At 39.6% G+C, this 22,500-nt stretch overlaps 3 protein-coding genes across 4 annotated transcripts in view; 2 read left to right on the top strand and 1 right to left on the bottom strand.

The window, feature by feature from the left end:
- The window catches only part of LOC138039220 (coiled-coil domain-containing protein 87-like), a 48,695-nt gene extending 48,425 nt beyond the window's left edge, over positions 1-270 (top strand). The window contains exon 34 of the mRNA XM_068885425.1: positions 14-270. Within this exon, the coding sequence (XP_068741526.1) occupies positions 14-178 (165 nt within the window). The 3' untranslated portion in view covers positions 179-270. The remainder of the gene's footprint in view (positions 1-13) is intronic.
- A 1,969-nt stretch (positions 271-2,239) lies between these two features.
- LOC138039221 (uncharacterized) lies at positions 2,240-14,111 on the bottom strand. Its single transcript, XM_068885426.1, has 6 exons — positions 13,981-14,111; positions 9,590-9,661; positions 8,565-9,062; positions 4,931-6,136; positions 4,035-4,206; positions 2,240-2,566 (listed from the first exon to the last, which is right to left on the bottom strand). Exons 1-6 carry the CDS (start codon positions 13,982-13,984, stop codon positions 2,362-2,364), a joined length of 2,157 nt encoding a protein of 718 aa, XP_068741527.1. The 5' UTR covers positions 13,985-14,111; the 3' UTR covers positions 2,240-2,361.
- Positions 14,112-17,080: 2,969 nt separating this feature from the next.
- LOC138037893 (divergent protein kinase domain 1A-like) overlaps positions 17,081-22,500 on the top strand; it is a 7,262-nt gene continuing 1,842 nt past the window's right edge. Inside the window, exons 1-3 of one of the 2 annotated variants that reach the window (XM_068883746.1) lie at positions 17,081-17,217; positions 18,729-18,856; positions 20,874-22,500. The exon at positions 20,874-22,500 is cut by the window's right edge and continues 1,839 nt beyond it. In XM_068883746.1, coding sequence (XP_068739847.1) covers positions 18,749-18,856; positions 20,874-22,088 — 1,323 coding nt within the window. In that variant the 5' untranslated portion in view covers positions 17,081-17,217; positions 18,729-18,748 and the 3' untranslated portion in view covers positions 22,089-22,500. Of the gene's footprint in view, positions 17,218-18,728; positions 18,857-20,873 lie in introns of those variants that run through there. The other variant, XM_068883747.1, reaches the window with a different exon arrangement.

Raw genomic sequence — 22,500 nt, forward strand, 5'->3', positions numbered from 1 at the left:
GTTATTTTGTTAGGGGCGTCCCTACTTAGAAAAGATGAGTCTGGACCGAACTGAGATGTTTTACTGGCTGCAGCAAGAGCGTCGACAACACGTATTGGACAAGGAACTGATAAGGATGCGAGAGGTTACGCTAAAAACACCCGACTTACCACCGATACAAGCACATTCTATATTGTAAATATAATATTTATTGACTAATAGTTTTTATATTAATATACCATACAGGTAATTAAAACTTTATATAAACCTGCTTCATTTTATTGTCTTTTCTTGCCTTTTTCTTCATGAGTATTTACCAAATTGACCCATCTCCTTCGTACCTATGAGTGACTAGTTTTACTAAGCTTAATACAAATTAGCTGTGTGACGACCGTGCATGCTCGTTATAATGCTTCATGGCCGGGTGTGTCCATTCTGATCCGTCTCTAAAACAGCTCGTGTCAAACATATATCCGAGCAGTTATCTGTGAATACAACTATTTTGGCAAAAAGGTTCAACATGAAAGTTTTTTCCAACCTTTCTTAGGCGGCTTATGAACTTGTTTGCTGCATATTTAACAATTATTCTACGAGGGCGCACTGGATATTTTTTTTATTATATGAACACTAATGAAATATTAAGTGAGCTTTCGCGCGAAAACATGATATCTTCTTACGTGATGATAACACGTTATCATCGCACGTGAAAAGATGGTTACATATAAAAATGGCCCCTATCGTGAAATAATTTAGTATTTCATTGGTGTTTATATACATGGCCGCTTAGAGATACAAAATTTCTCTTCTCGTGTTGAAAAATATTTCACTAGTTGTGCTCACTCGTGAAATACTTTGCAACACTTGAAGAGAAATTTCATATCTCCGCGCGGCCATGTAATATCCTCTATTTATTAAATTCTCAACCTTGGTTTACTCAATCTCGGTTATCAGCTCATCATCACAACATCGCATCTTCATCAAGTTTTTTTAATTTCGCTCGGATTTTCTCGGTTTTTTCTCTCGTATTTGGGAATTTCCAAACTTTTGAAGCTTAAGGAATTTAATAAAACAACTATTCCATTCGCGCTTGTTGGATGCGAGACAGGTTATAGCCAACTCGGCGCTACGCGCCTCGTTGACTATTCACCATCTCTTATGCGCGCTCATGGAATAATTGTTAAATATCCAGCAAGCCCGAGTAGAATAATGGTTTTATTAAAAACTCCAGGATCAACAACTCTGCCATGTTGATTTTATTTGGCACAGAATGGCAACATGAGGCCATTTTGTCTCGGAACTGCAAAAAATTGTTTTCAGCTCGCTTTATTGCTGACCCGTTCCTTGACCATATTAGGTACAGCAGGTATAGGAACTGATATCCTGTGTCCGGCGCGCCGTCACTGAAAATGCTGGAAATCTGATATCCGTAGTTTAAATTTTAATAAATATATATACCTTTTCAAGGAGGTATTTGGTCTTCCTAGTGCTAACCTCCCGGATCAGTTATTACTTGAAACCAAAATTCTAACAACCAAGAATACCGGCTTTGAGAGTTTTGACCAATCAAAACTAAGAAAAACCTCTTAGGCAGTAAAAGTGTCTGGATACCTTTTTATCGTAACACTCAACTTCAGGAAAGGGTAACAATTCAAAAGCTATCCGAGTATGTCCGTTTAAAGGCTCCTTACTCAGAAGTAGGTGGACCCAGAACTGATGAGCGACAAAAGTAGTCTTTTCCACTAACACTTTCCCCCTCCCCCATTCAATGTTGGTAAGGTGAAAAGTGTTTAGAATCAAAAAACAACCTCGTAAGGAGGGGGAGGGGGGGGGGGGGTTAGATGGAGAGATTAAATGGGGAATTGGTCCAACATTTCTGAAAATGGGTGAATGTCTTAACCCTTTCGTCGCGGCGTTAAGACCGACTGCCTGGTCAGTTATCAAAACTGTGTAGGTTATCTGGACTGGGTATATAGTGTATATTGAAATATTGTGTTGGGTTGTCCCGATTTGATGTAACACTAGACAGTAGAGTTTGCAACTGCGTTCTTAATGTTGCAGTTATAAAAATGCTGTACCGTTACGTTAAGGGAAAGATTTCTTTAACATCTTCTCATTGGTCCTAAACAAGTGACTGTCTGTCAATCGAACAAGGAAGTGAAAGGCTTTCCTTTTTCGCAACAGTATGATGTCAAAAATATATGCCTTGGTACGAAGGCGTTGAAAATTATGAAACCTCCTACAGCAAAACGGTAGGATACATCAACTGAAAATATATATTACGCGCGCGGATCAAAATGATACAATGCGCTCTTCAACGAAACTGCATGGGATCCACTCTAAAAAGGATTAAATGACGTTTGGTTCGCGCACCGAACCGATATTTCAAGTATCTATATCGAGTGAAGAAATACTTTTGCTGGCTTCGTACGAAAGACTAAATCCCTTTTTGCTGTTTGTGGAATCAGAGCGGAAAACCACCACTGCCACATTGCCTTTGACATATTTGTGGATAGGTGACGTCATTGAACCGCAGTATCTCTCGCCAACTTGGTTGTCCAGTATGTCGTAGATGGCAATGTAGTCGTACCTGAAAAAGACAAATTGAAGATATTTTCGTTTTCGTTCGGAAGAAGGAAACCGTGTGTAGCAGCAGCAAAGTAAAAATGGCCAAAGTTTGTACGATGTATGTGGGCATGCTTAAATTAAACGGGGTTCGAAGCCATGACCTCTTAAGCTTGATTTCACTACCGACGCAAGCACAAGCGTAAAGTAGCTTATGCTAATGTAAACAAACGTCGACATAAGCATCAAAATCAACCACGGCATCCGCCATTTTGTTCAAACGGTCAGTTGCGGGGAATCTGGAACGAGTGGTTTAATTGGCCAGACGTAGCAAATTTCCTTTTGCTTATAAGCTGTGTTTCGTTTTCACACGACGCAAGCGAACGCAAGCATAAGCGCAAACACAAGGAAAAGGAAAACAATTGACGTTTGTGCTTGTGCTTGCGATTGTGCTTATGCTTTTCACGGTGTAATAAGCGCTTTTATACTTATGCGTGTGCTTTTACACGTGTAAAATTTGAAAGTATTTTGGCTGAAAAACGAGTCTAGTCAGACTAATTTTCACAAAGACAAAAGAATAATTTATTGGCGACCATTTTTGCATTCGATCTACAGTGAGCGGATCATTGTGCTTCTTTCCGCGGGTCAGCCTGATATATGTCTTTTATAAAATGACTGAAAAGTCTCTTCATTTGGTTGCTCAGTTTACAAATTGATAGTAAAAGTGATTTCTTTAGTAAGACAGCTTTCTTTACGGTTCGTAAAATATTAGAAACTTAAGGTAAGGACAGAAATCGCCCTAAAAGGTGTGTTTACGTTTTGGCAAAAGAAAATAAAGTCCCCTTATTTTCTCTTGGTTTTGGAAGATTGAAGCTCTGCAAATAAAAGTAAAGGAAAATGGCGACTGAGATTTTTAATAGATTGTGAAGAACGAAAGCATTGAAAGGAAGAGAGTTCTTCTCTATTTTCTTCTCGTTTTTAATTGTCTTCATTCAAAATGACATAACTCACTGGCTACATTCCGTTTAAAATTTGTTGATCAATATCAAGAAATACTCATAAATTGAGATTACACTTATTAAGAAAATCTTCAGTAATCTTGAATTTCTTTACATGCAGTCTGTATGTTTGTTCTCATCGGGTTTTGCACAGGAGTGCAATATGTCCCTTCGAATGACCAATGAGATCAATCTGCCCCCTGGGAAATTTCGATTTCAGTTTCATTATTTTTAGATTCAACAGGAAAGAACTTGTTTCCGAAGAAGTCTGCATTACACTTGAGGCACCAGAGGAAATCCTAAAATAACAAAACTTGAAAGTAATGCCATTTGCAAGTGTCATTTACACAGGCATTACTTTTTCCTCAGTTATTTAAAGACACTTATCAGTTATTTTATTCGAATTATTAATCCAGTACCCTCTCAATATTGAACCAACTGGTCGGCGGTTACTTGCATTCTCGCGGTTAAGCCAACTGCCCCAAGACTACTTACACGCAGTTTCGATCTTCCTCCAGGTACATTCTCTGTATTGTAATTCTTATCAGGTTATAGTCGTTAGATAATGAAATCACCCATCGACATCTTGTGTTTGAAGGATATTCTTCGGGATAACCAGGTGATGTAAGGTGTCCTTCGGGAGACCCTAACACACCTCCGCAGCTACCTATCATAACAAAAACAGATTCAATAAAGCTATATCTTGGCGCTATAAACCAGACAATCTAGTACTTTATGTTGCAGCACAAAAAAATTTGAGTTTTCTGTCTCACAAAAATTAAATGTGCTAGGTAGGACAGTTTTCCTTTTAACATGGATAATTTGCACGGCATGTCCTGTTTATATGCAACTGTTTTACAAGGTAAAGAAACCACACTACATGATACAAGAAGTGGGTGGAAAACGAGTCTTTTTTTTCTGTTTAATGTGTTGAATCTCGAGGATTGGAGAGATTTCGCATTGCGTTCCTAACAGGCAAAAAAATTTGCAAAAATCAAACAAGTGTCTATGATTTTTGGCAAAAACGCTAATTTCTGCCCCGACGTTATTGCCGTAAACATGATGCCAACTTTAATTCAGACGGGTTTAACCATTAACAGTCAAATTTTTTTCACCCCCCAGGCTAACTTTACCAGCAACCTTGTCCTCATGGCAAGGAGAGAAGCATGTTACGTCATCGCGCATTTCGAAAAACACAATGTCACAGATAGCCTCTACTCTGGCCGAGTTTCAAAGTTCACTGGCCGAGTAGCGCTTGGCGTCAATTCACCCCACAAAAGGAGAATCAGAGCCGAATTATTAAGTCAAGGTTCTCAGGTTTACTGAGAGAATTTTTGCCCTGCATTTAAGTGTCCATGTAACGTATCCAAACCTTAAAACACTACATAAACCTGTTTCAGAAGATGACATTGGGTAAGTGGTCACATTTGAGGGATGAAAGCTCGTCATGGTTGCGTTTCCATTCAATGTTTGATTTTGTGGTTTTTCGCTCATTCTTGTCCCTTTTGTCAGAGCTTTTGGAAAGTCCATTGGTTTTGAAGATGGATCATGTTCAGCTTTGTCGGCTTTCGTTTGTTTCAGCAAAACTGTTGCATTTCTTGATTGTTTGTTCATTTTTGTGTTGATTGAGTGTCTTGTTGGCAGCAATGGTTTTGTAAATAGGGCTTGTTTTGTTGAGTAGTCTTTTTCCATATTTAGGGAATTTGTTTCATTTGAAAGTGCCTCGTTCATTCCTGTTTTATCTGGAACGTTTGAATGACGCTCTGGTTTAGTTAGTTGCTGATACATTCTTGTCTTAGTTGAATTTGTTGTATGCAACACTGGTTTCTTAGTCGGGGTATGTGTTGTTGCATTGGTTACTTGCTCATTCATTCTCGTTTTAGATGGAGCTGTGGAGCGGAGTACGGTTTCCGTCAACGACGTGGGTTTCTTTGAGTAGCCTTGTGGTTCTGTTAGAGAGTTCGTTTGGTGCTCGGTTTGTACTGCGTTAAACGATGTTGTTGTCGGAAGCAGTGGTTTGGGGGATCGAACAATTTTTGTTTGGAATCCCTTCAGCGCTATGAGAGAGTTTGTATCTGTGAGGTTCTTGTTCTTTACAGTTGGTCCCTTTTTCAAAGTGGTTCTCCTCGCTGTGGCTTTCGTAGATCCTAGGAAACACTTTACCTTGTCACTGGCTCGCGGGAAATATTCACAGGTCACATAACTGGACCACGTGTCCTTCAAACTACTCAGAGAACAGTCATCCATTACACTCTTACAAAGGGACCGACACGGTGGAGCCGGGGCCTTGGGCAGAGGACAAGGAGGAAAGTACAAATGGCACAAAAATGGAATGACATGGGAAGAACACTCGGGCTTTAGCTTTGAAAGAAGCACAGACAGCTCGTTTGATGCCTTGGAAGATGTCTTGTGTTTGAGTAAATTCGGAAATTTGCTAAAACTGTAGCCAAGGCTTTTACAATCTTCCAGTGGCAGTGGTTCGCAATTTGGTTTTCCTGAGTCTTCCTTTGAAACCGCTATTTTCCTCGCCATGACGATCGAGGTAATTTCTGGCTGTGAAGTAGTTAAAGCGGTGGTGGTGGGTCGAACGGTGGTTTCTGATGAACACGAAAAAACATATCAGTTAAATGAAAAATAAAGAAATGCTAGGCTACTTTTTACGTACCAGTGAGTTTCGAAGGGCATTCAAGAATGACATGTTTCAGACGCCAAACTGTTGTTTTTTGCTTAGGTAAAAGATCCTCGTCATTTTTATCTCTTAAAACGTTCGGTGTCAGCCTGGGGGTAATAAAAGCCGATCCTGATCCGAACATCAACCAAAATTCTTGGTCGGGTTACGTAGAAAAAAGGGCATCGCAGTTTGATCAAAATACTGACCTGTTCTTAATATCCTCAGACGCTGGTTTTTTTTATTTGCTTAATTTATTTGCTCTTATTTCGGCTCTAAAAATGCTCGACTTTCGGGCGACCAAGTCCAGATCGTCTTGACGAACTGGGCTTGGAAATGTTGTGTAAATTTGTTTATCGAGTGGAAGTGCGCTTTGCCGGCTACTACTGAAGACATTTCACAGACAGTCCACTTTAAACTTAAACGACACGGAACATGGTTAAAATATGAATTGTCCGAAAGCAACCAGCTGGCTATGGACAAACGGCGAAATAGAGTAGAACTAGGGGTCACTAGAGTAAGACAGAAAATAATGAGAGCAAAATCATTTTCTTTGCCCTAACCATTGGAAAACACTTTTTTCTGAGGGAAGTTTCAAAACCGTTTTTTTGGTCGATGTTCCGACTCCAATCGACACTCCCTCACTCTACGGTCAATTTAGAAATTGGTCAGTCGATTAAGAATAAGACGCGGAGAGCATTTATGGACGCATTGAGTATAAATCAGGGAATAAACAGAAATACTGGACATGATACAACGGACCAAGAGTCAGGTAAAACAACAGCTAGATGTCATGCTGATCAGTACGAAGAATCAAAAATGATACCGCCTAATTTGAGCGCAATAGGTTGAAAACGCATTTGTACTTTCTAATGCTGAACATAGAATCAATGACCTAATCAACGGTTATATACCTTACAAGTCCATGCTATTTAATAATAATAATAGTGGAGCGCACGCGCGGAGCACCATGGGTAAAGAAATGTGGTAACCCATCTGTGCGAGAAAATGTACGACGGCGCCTATGTCCACCCCTCCATGTATGCCATTGTGAAACTCTGTGGTGCAACCCGGGTTTTTTGGCGGGAACATCTTTGAAGATCGTACCTTGGCAGAATTACAAGAATTTGGAATACCCTACCACAGGACCTTAGGCTCAACACAGTTGATCTCAGTGCTTTCAAGTGCAAACTTAAAAATGGTACTGCGACCAAAAAACAATTCTTCTTTTTCTTTGGATTTCAAAACTATGTTAACTTAACACTAAGTGACCCATGGCAAGTTTTAAGTTCTGATTTTAAAAAGACACCTGTTTATTTTAACTGGAATTTTGTTATTTATTGGTCCGCCATTAGTAACTTTAAAATCTTGAGAGAGCTGGGTCGAGGAGAAAATGACGTCAAAGACTCACTGGTGTAAGATTGCAATACGTGTGCACGCGGCTGAATTAGAAAAATATGCAGCACGGGAGTTTCGGGCTTTCCGACTTTTAAACTCGTGTTTTGCATATATAGTAAGTTGAGTTTACACGCTGAAATTTTAAGCTAGTGAGTAAATGACGTCATTTTTCGCTAGATCCAAACCTCTGAGGTCCAATCGGTCAGTTTTGAACGAGAGTAATGGCGGACCGTGAAATCCAAACCTTACACTCAAAATAAACAGCCTTTGGATAAAAATCAAAGCTCAAAATTTTACCAGTCAGGTGTTAAGCGAACACGCTTTCAAGCTCTGAAGAAAAAAAGAAAATGATTTTTTGATCATAGTAGCACTTTAAACTTTATTATAACCAGGCTCTCTCGTTTTTTGACCCGCAAAATCCACGGACAGAGCGTTCCATCTGCCCCCCGTGCAACATAGCCCGAGGCCTTGCCGCGCCTATCACTCGCTGTTTCTAGTTTATAATTTAGTATATATTTAACTATTGTATGTGCATTTTCTTATTAGTTTACATTGTCAAAGGGGCCACAGTAATTGCCGCAAGCTGTTGTGGCGCTCTGTCAGCTTGACTGGCAAAGTTCAATAAATAAATAAATAAATATTGATTGATTGATATTAGACATTCGTGTTATGGTTAATTGACACCTGTCAAAAAATTTAAAGCTCATCGAGGTCAGCTATCTCTTTTTAGTTGACCACTGACCAGGTACTGGTTTAAGATTGAATCGGCGCGGCAGGCTCAAGCCAGGTTAACTTGTTGTAAAAATAGATAACAGTACGAGAGCTCTTCTTTTAGGCGTGGCTAAATCTATATATTAATTATGATGATGATGATGATGATAATGGTAATGTATTTTATATATGAAAGAAGTGTCAAATTTCTTTATGCGAGCAGGAACAAATACAAAATGTCTACTCACTTTTGACAACACATTCGCCAGAGGAAGCAATGCGATGTTCTTTCGTCTTGTTAAATCGATTGTTCACAGTCCAGCGAGACACGCATCCCTTGAGTCCTCTTCCTAATACAATCTTGTCTGCACTCGAAAATGGCACTGCTAAACGTGACACGTAGAATCTCGCGAGGGGCGACCGATCCACGTAGTAGAAAAGAACACCACGAAGTATACTCAATGCCAAAACGTGCCTCTTTCCGTCACAGAAGCTGCCTTTGTTTGGCATAGCAAAATCTAACTGTCCTCTGCCACGAAGGGTATTGAATGAAAAACGAATAGGACCAACTTCGAGGAGCTTAATTCGCAAAAAATCTTTGGTATCCCTGCTGGTTACCTCTGCAAGTTCCCCTATGCACTGTGATGCACTGAACCTCAAGAAAATGTCGAAACCTTGCACTGTTTTATAAACTGGAAATCGCTCGGTTTTCTTGTTTCCCACATTATGAAAAACACCCTTCATTTCTGAAAGAAATCACCATGGTTAAAACACAGCTATTCTCGTTCCCAGAGCCCAAAGGGCCTGGCCCAAATAGAACCAGAAGAGACAGACAGTGACAAACATAAAAACGGGCGCAGACGATCGAAAGAACCAATGAAGATGTACGCACTTAAGGGTAGAAAAAGCATGAGCAAGCGCCGACATCGCAGTTGAGTTAACTTTAACGTGAATTGACTGAAGAAAGTGACGCAACATTTTTAGTCAGTCACAAGGCGCACCAAGGCTTTACGGCAAGAGCAAAAACAGTCATTTTCGACACCCATTTAAAACCGTATAGAAAAATTGCATAATTTCTTCCCAGAAATATCGTCATACAATTGTAAGATGCACATCATGTAATACTGCGAGTACATTTCTCAGTTCCTGACTTTGTATTCGACAAGTGTGAGCTACATTGAACTAAAAAGCTCTTGAGAAATGAAACCTTACGGTTTCTGTGAAAGGTTTCAACTTCTGATCCATATCATAAGCGAGATTACCCATTACTTGCCTTGAGAGCTTTTAACAATCCAGCAGATGGATAATAGTCCAAGCCACAGAACCGATGTTCCTCGTAAAGATCCTGTGTTATAAAAATACGAGATTTAAGGAATGGCTGGATTTATACTTGAGACGGATCCTCCGTCTCGGGAGATCTTGGGCAAAGAATGGTGGTCCGTCTGATAGTTTGTCTCAGTATATAAATACGGAGAAACAGACGGATCATCCGTCACGACGGACTAATTTCGTCTTGACAGACGATCTTCCGTGGATAATTAGTCTGGAAGGATGATCCGTCTTTTTGCCTTTATTTATACACAGACGAACTATCGTTCTTTGCTCAAGATCGTTCCAGACGGATAACCCGTCTCGGGTATTTATACTAGGCAGATGATTCATCTTGATGGATTATCCGTCTGGATCTGCCTCTAGCATAAATTTACCCAATGTTTCCCGCTGGTTGTGACAACGATTTTGCAAGTCACCTGAAATGCGCTTTAGAACGATGTCAGGATCCCAGTTTTGGAGCGAACATCAGCCCTATATTCCAGTCACGGCGTTTTCATAGACCGATTTATTTTTAGATTGAATTTTCCACGAATGAGACTCCAGTGGAAGCCCGATGATCATTCATAAGAAACTGACTTGGCGTCATTGCGTCAATGGACTGGAACGGCCTTTTTTCCCGAGGGCAAAGGTAGTCTAAAAATAGATCTGTCTGTAAAAATGCCGTGATATAGGCTTAGTATGGAAGTTGTTCGCTCCTAGTCATGGGTTCTTGACGATGAATGCTAAGGGTCATTTCTATACTTGTTTCCAACATGAGTAAAGATTTGAAAATTAGATTCCTCATAGCTACCATCGAATCAATCTTACTTTAGGGGTACGAGGGTTGGGCTCTGTCAAAAGCACAAGAAAAGTCGTTGGATGGAACATACACTAGGATGCTGCGTAAAGCCTTAAACATCCACTGGAGCAGTCATATACCAAACCAACAACTGAACGGAGAACTACCAGCAGTCAGCAACAAAATCGCCTCCCGTAGACTACAAATAGCGGGACACTGTTATCGCCATCCAGAGCTAAGCACCCAGAAATTAGTCCTTTGGGAGCCCACAAATGGTCATCGCGGGAGAGGAAGACCGAAAACTACCTATATTGACATTCTTAAGAGGGATACTGGGGCATTCGAAGCAAGTGAGATTGCTGCACTGATGGCTAATAAGAGGCTCTGGAATGAACTAGTGGTTGCCCGCCTTCGGGCGACCAGGTGCGTGAGTGAGTGAGTGAGAGAGAGTACAGTTATAATGTCCACTTATAGTGGGCGGATGACCACAACGTCTCAGATAGGTCCGGAACGCAATGCCGCATGTTATTTCCCGCAAAAATTCTACCAATTGCCGTTCTAAAAGTAGATAATAAAGATTAAGGCAGCGTTTATACTAATGCGGTTTCACATTGACACGGTTTGGACGTGTTTACAGGGAACCGTTTTCGCCATAAAATCTAAGTCATGATGTTACAAGAGAGCGCTGCAATATCTGCTAAATGCACCATTTTGAATCCAACAATGAAAATTTCGCGCCAAAATAGTAACCGTATTCAAATCGATACGGTTTCGCCGTTTACACGACAGATGAAACCGTATCGTTTTGAAAACGCTCCACTTTTGGCAGCGTTTTTAAATCGACCCGGTTTCGGGTAACAGTCTCGATCGGTGTTGTGTAAACAGAAGGTGTAGCCGCATAGAAAACGATGCGGTTTCAAATGAAACCGCGTTTGTGTAAACACTGCCTTAGCATCGCATCCACGGAAGGCGAAATAGAAACGACAGTCTGCTGCTCGTCATAAAAGCATGAAAAAATTTCTTATTCTAACTTGCTTTCATGTTTTGAAAAGCGCACTTTTCCCTTACATACACCGCATTCGCAAGTTTAGCCTCATGAGGGTTTCTCTGTTTACAACAAACTATTGCCGGCTCTAAAAAACCGAGCTGTGTGGGTTGGTTAGCTAAGTTAATGATGCACCAGGGCGTTGGGCGAAAGGAAACTCACTTACAGGATCTTAAAATAAATAAATAAATGCCAAAAGTGGAAGAAACGAGTTTGATATGAGCTCATTTCTTGCCTGTTAGCTTCAGGTGTCAAGTAACTCTTGACATTACGTGATTTGCCGCAGTGTTTTGGGAACAATGTAGTAAAGACATACATTTGAACTGCGCGAATGAAACAAGTTTAATAGTTTTGAGATCCATGATCGCAGTTATGAGTGGCTACTTTAGCAGAAACGAAAGGAAAGCTTCGAAATTCAGGCTTCAGTCGAGTTGAAGCCTGAAGTTTAGGGCTTTCCTTTTGTTACTGCTAAAGTAGCCACTCATAACTGCGATTATGGATCTTGCCAAAAATTACGAGCCACTTTTTTGATTTTGTCTCATATTTTTTCTGTTGGCTAAGATACTGAGAAACCTCTCAAAGAGAACAAGATAATTTTCGAGCATTTTTTCCTTAAGATTTTGACGTTTTTCCTCGTTTACCGCAAACGTGTAAAGTCACGTGATTCAGATCTTGATTCAACGGTAAGGTCTTCATCTAGCGGTAAGTGAATAATGGCAGAGTTTTTCGCTAGTTTTAAACCTTTAATAAAGCCACGATTTGACATGAAATTTGAATTATTTTCTGTCACTGGAGATCAATGAATTCCATTTGATTTCACTAGAAATAACTAGACTAAGTGATGCAAGCGAAAACTCGGCGCAAATATCCATCTGTTTTGAGGTTAATTCAGCGACGCCCAGAGAATGAACGTAGGGTTCTAAATCATCCATCAGAGTTTCTTTTATGACTGTTCAGTGCCGCATCACAAATTACTTTAATCACGTAGGTAATATACTCCGCCGGATGCTTCACGCTGTTTTACAGCGTTTCCGATTTCCTTGGCAATAAACTCATTAGTTTCCCATTATTTTTGTTTAAGTCTTTGTGTGATTTATGGCGTCGTTGACAAATTATGAGAAAATGAGACGGCTACTGCTTAAGGGGTTAAAACAGAAATATACTTTTTCTATTCGGTATGACAGACTTGCAAAACACATTTTATTAGAAGTGAAAACATGTGTTATTAACAGGTGGTTATAACACTTGCTTAGCGAATTTCCTCTTTTCAACATTAGGTCGATAATCGAAAACCAATAGCCATAAATATTTTCAGGTGTGTTTGGATTATAGAGCTCACTTAAGGGCCTTTTTTGCTATTTTGGAATACAACCATGATACGATGGTTACTCTGTGAAAAGAGTTAGTCACCAAAGTGCATTCTTTTTTTTTTCTGTTTGAGCGAAAATTATTTACACACTTGTTATGAATACACTTTGGAGAGAGCGCTCATAACATGCGATTGCGCGATACAGGGGTGGTCCGATCCTAGAGGCTCATGCAATCATCAGTATGCTTTATTATAACTGTTGCTTCTCGATTTGGTAGCTTGTAGTTCATGTCTCCAGCCATTTGACTGACTATTGCCTTTTTAAAATGTTCTACAGAGCATGCGTCAACTCATGGGTTGCGAGTTTTTTGTGGCTGTCTCGGAATCTTGAGTTCTTTCTTTAATTAAGGCATAAGCGGGTGTACTCCGTTTGAAAGTTCTGCAACGAACAATCAGCTCAACGTTCAAATGGAAACGAATTTGGTCAAACATCATTTTTCATAATTTGATCATGATACTTGAAAAGAACTCTGACTCTTCAGGTCTTCCTCAACTAGGAAACCACAGCGCCTGACTGTTTCGACGGTGGTTTTCAATTGTTTTACCCCACGATTGAGTTATTGGTAAAATGTCATCCTGAGCATGTATTGTTTTTCCACTTTCAGCCAAACCCCTTCAAAGTATGTTTTCTTTTGCGGTGTACCTTTCACTTTCTAACCTCTCACATTTCTAACCAAACATTATGGGTTTAAAAGCTACCTCAACACTCTTTGAAACAATTGCTACTAAACCGTTATATTCTTTTAAGATTGAAATAAAGTTAAGAGATATTTTTGTGCAGAAGGATTAGAGTGACTAAGTAGCTATGAAATCTCTTCCCGAATGTTTTTCCATATGCTGCCGATCCAAATTCCTTCTTCCTCTATATGACACAGTCTTCCGGTTATTAAAAATATGAATCAGCAAATATAGAAACATTTCTCCTTCAATTATTTACCTAGCTGTGTTATATTTAATGATTTTCAAGCGAGGATTTTTAAGTTCTGGAAATGCTTACTGAAAAGTCGATAATCTTTATACCAGATCGTTGATCGCTTGGTGTTAATCAGATCTGTGCCTCGAATCAACTAATCACTGAAACCAGTCTTCTTCTTCCTTTTTACAAGTTAGCGTGGTTCTCTAAATCATGTTTGTACTTACCCATGCCTTCAAAACTGTTTTTCGTGATCCTCCTTCCTCACCGAGGTAAGAAAAGCTGTGCAGCTTATGACATGTCAGAGGCCTGAGAGAAACAGGATACTTAATACAAGAACTCTCAAGGTGATGTCATTCCCGGGATGTCATTTTCATCAAGGCCTTGCGTTGTTATTTTGGAAAACAGCGCAGGACTTGCGATAACTCGGGCCTCGAAGAAGAGTATTGGATGCTGATATTTTCTGTTGAAGAGCTCAAACGTAACAATGAGTTTACGCAGAAAGCGTTTTGTACACACGCGCAAAAAAAACTCCAAGGGCCCGCAATTCGATAGCTTTCGCAGCAGGTGCGAGAAAGAAGAAGGAGAGTTGAGAAACTGTAAGGGGAATTGTTAACCTGCCTGAACTTCTTTGAATCGTAGATAGCGCCAACCACGAATTAATTCTTTTCCAATGACTTACTAAATTTCGCAACTCTCAAAACTAGCGATTGGTTTTGATTCGTCTCAGATTGGTTAAGTATAAAGCGTTCTCCACTTTTTGAAGAGCCCACGCCTGGAATAAGGCCAAGTTAAGTTGTAAGATTTATTTCAGTCGTAATGCACGTTCCAGTATTCCCTGAGGAATCGACAGGAGAGAGACATTAATTATCTGTTAAACCCGATAGGAAAGGCAGGTATTTCTGAGATGGCACCGCTGGAGACTTGTAGTGCTAATAGATCGATGTTTGTTTGCGCTCACAGTTGACATGGGTAAAAGGGCGTTCTTTTTCCAATTAATGAGTATATCGTCAAAACTACCTGGAAAGAAAGGGCAAAGAGAATGATTTGGTCAAAAGCCGAAGCAAATGCTACACACAGCTACGAATGGGAGAAAATGTTTGCAGCGACATCAAGGTCCAGTTTCGCCAGATGTTCCAGCCTTTCTTGCTGAGCGTAATTAAATTCGACGCTCTCAGGCAGACTAACAAGCCTGACCTCAATGATGATTAACGTAATGATTTTAGACAGTTGGCAAGTTTTTCTGGAATGAATTATTATTGTTTCAGCGCAGCTGTACAGTACTCCACTGTCAAATAGGTCAGCTAACAACAGCCAAGCGGCCTGGCCCTATCTTAATGGAGCCTTTGTAGCAGAGCGAGCAATGATAATCAGACGGTTTGCTACACTTCTATGTTGTGAATTATGTGAAAAAATATTCTACTCAGGGTGTGTGTAGAGAGATGAGAGGGAGGAGTAAGTCTCTTTCCTCTTCTACGGGCTTGATCTAGACGAGCAAGTGCAAGTGGTGTCTTTCTTAGTATCTCCAGGAGATATGATTTGCCGCACTGTAAATTTTGCAAAGGAGCAAAACTATTCGAGTTTTCCTGAGGGTGAGCCCTCAGTAAATTCGCGTTTGGAAAAACAGGAATTCAGAATCGGAAACCGAGGTTGTTTACCATTTACAAAAAATTCCGTAAATTCCGGTTGGTTTGTAAATGGAATACGACTTTTTGGTTCGTTCCACTGGAAAATTTCTGGGAGCAGTGGGACGTCTGAAAAGATAGTCCCCGTTGCAAACTTTCCAATGAAAATTTGTGTCCCATTTTCAAGTTTTCAAAGGTCTTACTAGCTCCAGGCTATTTACGGCCATATTTTTAATTTTGGCGCGTAAAAACACAATCGCCGGGAGGCAAACGAACTTAAGGAAGGTGCCTAGTATTGTTATTGCGCATAGGTTCTGCGCATCTCGAGATACTGTGACAATAGCCGATGGGGAAAACAGGAAAAAGAAAAGAAAGAAAAATGCCAAACCCCTTCCCTCGATCCCCCAACACACTGCCATGAACTACCTAATTAACAGTTCTATTAACGTATAAACAACAGGACAAAAAAAACCTGAATAAAAAACTAATCATCAGCTAATCCTAAAATTAATTAATTCATGAGTAAATACAATCCTTGAACGGGTACGATTCCCTTAAGCTTAAATGATAACTATCTTAATTTATATTAAATATAGTTTACTATACTTAAAGTTTTCAGACCAGTTCCTCTCCACTATGTTAACTTTTCCTTGTGGCAAAACCACGCTTCAGTCGGCTTCTTGTTCTTTAAATGTTATTTCTCGTCCGTACTCCTTCAGCTCAATCTCCTTTTTCTGTCCTTCCTCCTCCTACTCTCGTTCTGTCATTTCAGTTTGTAAGTGCCGCCGTTAACAAAGAGATTTCGTCTTTGAAGTCTTGTCGCGGCCCCTGCTAATGGCTCTTAGCAGTGATACAGGAAAAATATCTTCTTCACCTTCAACCTTTCACCACCGACTTTCCTCTTACCGTCCCTTCTTCAACTCTTCTTCTTTCCAACTGGCCGCCAACGCCCACGTCTTTTACACATATATAGCTTCACTAATTCATTCAAATTACAGCATACATTGTTACGTGACTAACACTAAGAGGGGGAATACTATACTCCTGGGGCCGGTTCCTGAAAGGTGTAATAACTCTATTCCAGGGATAAATGTGCCTTATTCCATGAATACCTATATTTCCGGGATAAATTCTGTTCTGTTAGAATAGCAGATTTATCCCTGGAATAACTGTCATACTTGGTATAATTTATTTCTCCTTCCAGGAACCGGCCCCAGGGAATAAAAATAACCTTTCTCGGCAATACAGTTCAAAAAAATGCGAAATAACTTTAAGTCTGGGATAAAGTTTTACTATCTTTTTTCGTTTCTATTCAAAGTTCTGGTGCAAAATACTGTGATTCCTTGCTCTTCTTTGAACACATGCAAGCCGCAATAAACATGATGATAATAAACAATAAACATGATGATAATTAGTTGTCTCCTTGTGTAATGAGTATCTATGCCTTTGATCGAGTGGATGTCGGCGCTTCCACCTTAACCACTTGGGAGCTTTTATAATTTTTTATTCATAAAGCCCACCAGATTACCTGTATTTTTGGTATGGGATTAAATAAAAAGAGGCGCCTATTCAAAAACGAAAGATTACAGATACAATTAACAGAAAAAGAAAAGTTCTATACCCTATTTTTAAAAGATTTCCGATTCCTGATTCCGGAATCCGGATTTCGGATTCCAGCTTTTCCATACGCAAGCGTAAGTAAGGAAGTCCAGTCAAGTCGTCGGTCAATTCAGGATAAAGAACTGTGTGAGGTCGTTGTCCAATGTCTTGGGAACGTAAACCAGAGCTACACGAAACGCCTGGTATTTGGCTGCCTTTTAGTCTGGCCGTCTAGATCAGGTATTGTAAACAAATTACTTAAAAGCATTCCCAATATTGCGCTATGATTATTCGGCCATAACAGGCATCACTGCCCTATCGGAGTTCGTGTGGAGTGCAAGTTGGCACCTCTCAGTGTTGCAACAAAAAGGAGAGAGAAAAGACGAAATAGAGAAACGATCCCCATTCTTTCATCAAGTCCTTTTACGGGAACTCATGCAAGAATCCTACAAATTCACCTTCTCTCAACTGTGACCCAAGCTCTGTATTGTGTTTTGAATTTAGAGAGCTTGTATGGCGAGTTTTAGTCGATACAAATCAGAAGGCTTCGTAAACAAAATAAGCACTAATGTTGCACGTACTTGTCAGTTGTCTCTTTTTGATCATTCTTTGGCAATTTGGTGCCATTCTGTCCTCTATTTCGCGAGATATCCTCAACCCAAGACCGATCTCCGATCTCAATTAGAGGTTGAGGATGTCTCGCGAAATAGAGAACAGAATGGCACCAAATTACCAAAGAACAATCAGAAAGAGACAACAGACAAGTGAGTGCAACATTATTGCTTATTTCTTTTATTAAGCCTTCTGATTTGTATCGACTAAAACTCACCATGCAAGCTCTCTAAATTCAAAACACAACACGGAATTTGGAGCACTTGTGGTGGCGGTAGAGCATATTGCATGCCCGCCATAGGTCAGGGGTTCGAATTCCATTGGAGCTACCTGAATTTTGAGGTGTCTATAAGAAACAATTGCTTAAGTTGTCCAGATAAATGCAAGGACCATTTCTCTCTTTTGTCTACCGCCTGCACTTCATTTTGCCATTGCTTGAAAAGTTCTCGCCCACAGCTTACAAAGTGCAACTGTGAAAACATCAATTGTTCCCTAAATTTATGAAATTCCCTTACATTCATAATTATAATCTCCAACACTTATTCAGTGGTTGAAGCTAGGGTCGTTGAAGATGTCATTTGGGACAAAATTATTAGCATTCTGCCAACCCTTGTGATTAACAGCACTAAAAACATACAGGCAGTGGTTTGGTTTTAGATTTCCCAGTGATCTTCATCCTGCAAAAGAGGGATAATTAGGACTGATGTCTCTGATGCTCCATAAGCTAGCCTTTCTCACCTCTTAGATTCATTAAAATTACATGGTGAAACTGATGCTGCATCATGCAGCTTGTTAATGCCAATATTGGTCTGGTTGTTCAAAAGCTGATGAACGCTAATCTGAGAAAAAATTAACCAAGGAGTTTATTTCTCTATTCCCAAATAATGGTCAATGCTGATATTCTGCAAAAATTTACATTAGGGGAAATCAATCTTGAAAAACAAAAATGAGCAAGAGAAACTTTCACCAAAAATTTGAAAACATGAAGCAAAAGTTTACACTATCCCTGGGTTAATTAAATTAATCAGCTTTCAAACAACCAGACCATCATCTGATTAAATTTATTACCTACAGTAAATTTTAATAAATGACATAAATCCTATTTTAACTGTCCTTTTGTCCCATTCTGAAATTGTTAGGTACTGATGTCCATTTTATCATGACAAGGTGGAAATATACTATAATCTTAACAGTTGTGGCTTATATATTACTTTCCATTTTGGACAAGCATTTAAAATGTAACATGTCCTCCATAATCAGTTCTGTGGTAAGTCTTTTATCCTTTTTTGCTCTTTTGACTTTGTAGGATCCCATGCACCCTGTTTTCTTTACTTTACAATATTTATAATGGTTTTTAATGATACACCATGGAGTTCTGTCACTTCTTTGTTTTGGTAATAGCAATAATCATTTTATTTAGCTTGTACAGCTGAGGAAAACTACTCTACTAATTGGAGAGACTTCTAATGAAATTAAAGCTATTTGCTGGCAGATTATGGGAAAAGATAGAGCACCCAAAGAAAAACCCCTCTGTCAGAGCAGAGTAGATAACCAAGTTTAACAACTTTAACCCATAAGTGATAGCATAGAGATTTAGCGTTTCTGTGATACAATAAATAGCAATTATGGCAGGCCACTTCATGTCATTAGAGCATGAATAATAGTTCTTATTCTCTAAACCCCTAACAGGGGTGGATCTAGGGGAGGGATGCAGGTGGTGCACATCCCCCCCCCCCTTCCCCAAGATGACCTGGAGCTTTTTAAAAATAGTATTCTGCAAAAAAAAACACCCGTCATTTAAGTCATTTTTAGGGGTGCACCCCCCCCCCCCCCTATAAAAAATCCTGGATCCACCCCTGCCCAATAATTCTGTCACTGGCCTCTCTCATTTGAGAGCATGCTTAAAAATTATCTGTAGCTAACAGGCAAGAAATGAGAGAAAAGCAAACAAATTTCTTTAATTTTTGGCAAAACACAGACTTCATCGTGACATTTGCCATTTACCATAAGCATGATGCTAAATCTCTATTGAGTCTATGAATCAAACTCCGGACACATTGGTGTAGGGCGATTCCTCTCACCACTGCACTAAAACCCTGCGCACCATGTGGCTTCCATTATACTGCATGAAAATGAATCTGTACAGTGTATGTCCTTGTTTTTAAAATGGTTGCATGTAACAAGGCAAATTCACAAAATTAAATTAATGTGATTAACTTCACAATACCCAAGTCTAAGTTGTACAGTCATGAACAATTCATGACTGTAAGACTATAAAGTAGAAGGAGCACTCCATCATTGGACCAAACCAATTCATGTTCACTTTATTTCAGGTATTGTTTTGAGTGATATTTGAGTTTTGCATGATGTGGTCTCTAATACTGAGCAAGAAATTTACATTAAGAGGTTGCTAGTTTGTTTTTGGTGTTGTATAATACTGTGATATAAAGTGAACTGTTCTTAGCCTCTTCGTGCAGTTTTGAGATTTATATATAAGGGAACAGTTGTAAGCCTTCTCATTTTATATGCCAGTGCACCCTGGGGAAAAATTGCTATTTACACAACTACCTATTTGACACAGATCTTCACAAGATCCCTAAAGGCTTTCATGATTGCCAACATTTAAAATGCTAAATTCTCATACCTTCCATATTACGTCAGCAACAGAGGGTATTCTAAGGTGGGCATTGGCTTTAATATAACCCAGTTTTCGATAAAACAGTCACCTCAGAAAGAGCTGGCACATGATTGACACATTACTTGTAGATTAAATGTATTAAGTTCAGACAAAACCTCAGCCCCTAGCCTAAAAACCCACTCATACATACCAGTAATAGACCAGAATCATGTATCTTTAATTATAATCTTAGCTGGATTGTCTAGGTCTTTGGTGTGGATACCTGCATGTACCATTGCTGTCTGACACAGTTGCAGACTGCAGACTAACCCTAAATCAACAGTTATTGAAAGCTAACAGTTTTAAAATGGGTTCTTAGACTTAAATACTGTTTATCAGCGCTATTTGTAGGCAGTCTGTGGTCGTCATACACTTTTAACTTTACATGTAAACATGCATTGAATATTTGCTGACCCCACCTGTATTATTCAGGCTATGCTGGCAAGTCAGGTGTGATGAAACAACTTGTCATCTATCTGTCTGTCTGTTTGCATGGTTTTCCTTTCACCAAACCCTCATCGTTGTCCTGAATTTGCAATCCCAACCCTCATATAAAAGAACATGAACCTATGTACATGTAAATATCTATTTCTTGTGATTTCTATAGTGCTCAGCTTATGAGTCTGGTCAGGTGTCAGGACCACTGTGCTCTGATCTTTGCAACAAAAAAACCATCCATTTCCACAAATGTTTGTCAACAGTTACTGAGAAGACTGTTTATGATGGAGAATGGAGAAGCAAGCAAGTTATCCTTAAAATGAGCAGAGACTGGTATAAATTGTTTGAAGAAGTTCATGACTACATAAAATATGATGGTCATTTGTCATTTTACAAGCGTTTCGTTTCTTCTCGGGTGGAAACCTTGTTCAGCAATTGTTCTCAATGTGAGGAGCTCACATCACACTTGATGCAACTTTGTGATGACAATAATGATGGAAAAGTATCCGAAACAGAAGTGAGAAGCTTTGCTACATTACTACAACTCTTGGAGCCAATGATGTTGATTGCATTAAATGAAAGCAAGCATGCTGTCGATTTTTATGGCTACTGTGGTGGATTGTATGTAGTTGAAAAACTTCCATTTGTCGCCTCACAAGTGTTTGGACAAACATGGGAGTTAAGAGACCTATCACTTTTACCCGACTTATTTGATCCATTAGAGGAGGTTGGGAGAAACATGGCAGAGAAGATTGTTAATGCTGTTTTTGCCATCCCATATGTTGGTCACATTTTAAGTGACTCTCTGAAGTTAACAAAGTACTACATTTTTAGCATCATTGCTCAGACCCATGTCCCTAGTGAACAAGAAAAATTTCGTTTTGTTTATTCGATAATAGATGCTACGTTAGGTGTATCAAGCAACCCTTATGGAATGCTTCAATCCTGTGATTTACATCTTGGAAATTATGGCTTCACCAACCATTCTGTCGTAAAAGTGATTGACTTTGATCACACCTACCCTGTGGCATATTTAGGGAAGAGATTTATGCAGAAGCAATGCACATCTGATGATGATTGTTGGGTTGGCCATTTCAACGATTGCCAATCGTCGTGTGACAAAGCTTCAGGTACTTGTAAATCAGTGGCACGGAAACAGGATTTAATAAACATTTGCCGTGTTCATCTCCCTTTCATCTTCCGAGGTCCTTTTAACTTGAAAACATATGAACTGAACACAACTTGCCTATGGAAGGCCATTCATTCACTAATGGGGTTCTGTCTAGAGTTGCCAGTCATTAAATCAGTTCAGCAGTTAAAGGAGACAGGCCTTATAATAAAAGAAAAACTGAAGGCTCTACAGGATAGTTGTACGGAATTATAGGGTTCTACAGTAGTTTGTTTTATGACAGGTGTCCGAGCTGTTTTCTTTTCCCCCGAAACTGTTTTATGTTAGGATATTACATGCATTTATAAATTAAGAGACAATGCCCATGCATAGAGAGTCAACAACAGGACAAGGAGTCCCTCACACTGGTCGACCTTCACACCATGAATTACCACGGAGGACACACCACAACAGTGCGAATAGTGTGTGGTTTCTTATACGCCTCACAGAATTATGAACATTGAAGGGTTGTGAGACGGGGCCTACGGTTTATCGTCCTTATCAGAGAGAACCATAGGCAGCCCAAGCTCGCGTCACTACAGACAGCCGTTGAGAATTTAAACGCGTTATAAGACTTTGTGTTTTAAAAAAAACCGGAATTCCCAAAACGGTAAAATAAGCTCCAAAA

The sequence above is a fragment of the Montipora capricornis genome, chromosome 2 (assembly GCF_036669925.1).
Source record: "Montipora capricornis isolate CH-2021 chromosome 2, ASM3666992v2, whole genome shotgun sequence".
Taxonomy (NCBI): domain Eukaryota; kingdom Metazoa; phylum Cnidaria; class Anthozoa; order Scleractinia; family Acroporidae; genus Montipora; species Montipora capricornis.

What these genes read in the sequence shown, in the direction of transcription:
- LOC138039221 (XM_068885426.1), bottom strand. An exon ending in AATGTCATCTTCTGAAACAG is followed by an intron (nt 4,207 to 4,930) that starts GTTTATGTAGTG and finishes TTGTTATGATAG; the next exon opens with GTAGCTGCGGAGGTGTGTTA. An exon ending in GAGGAAGATCGAAACTGCGT is followed by an intron (nt 2,567 to 4,034) that starts GTAAGTAGTCTT and finishes TGTCTTTTTCAG; the next exon opens with GTACGACTACATTGCCATCT.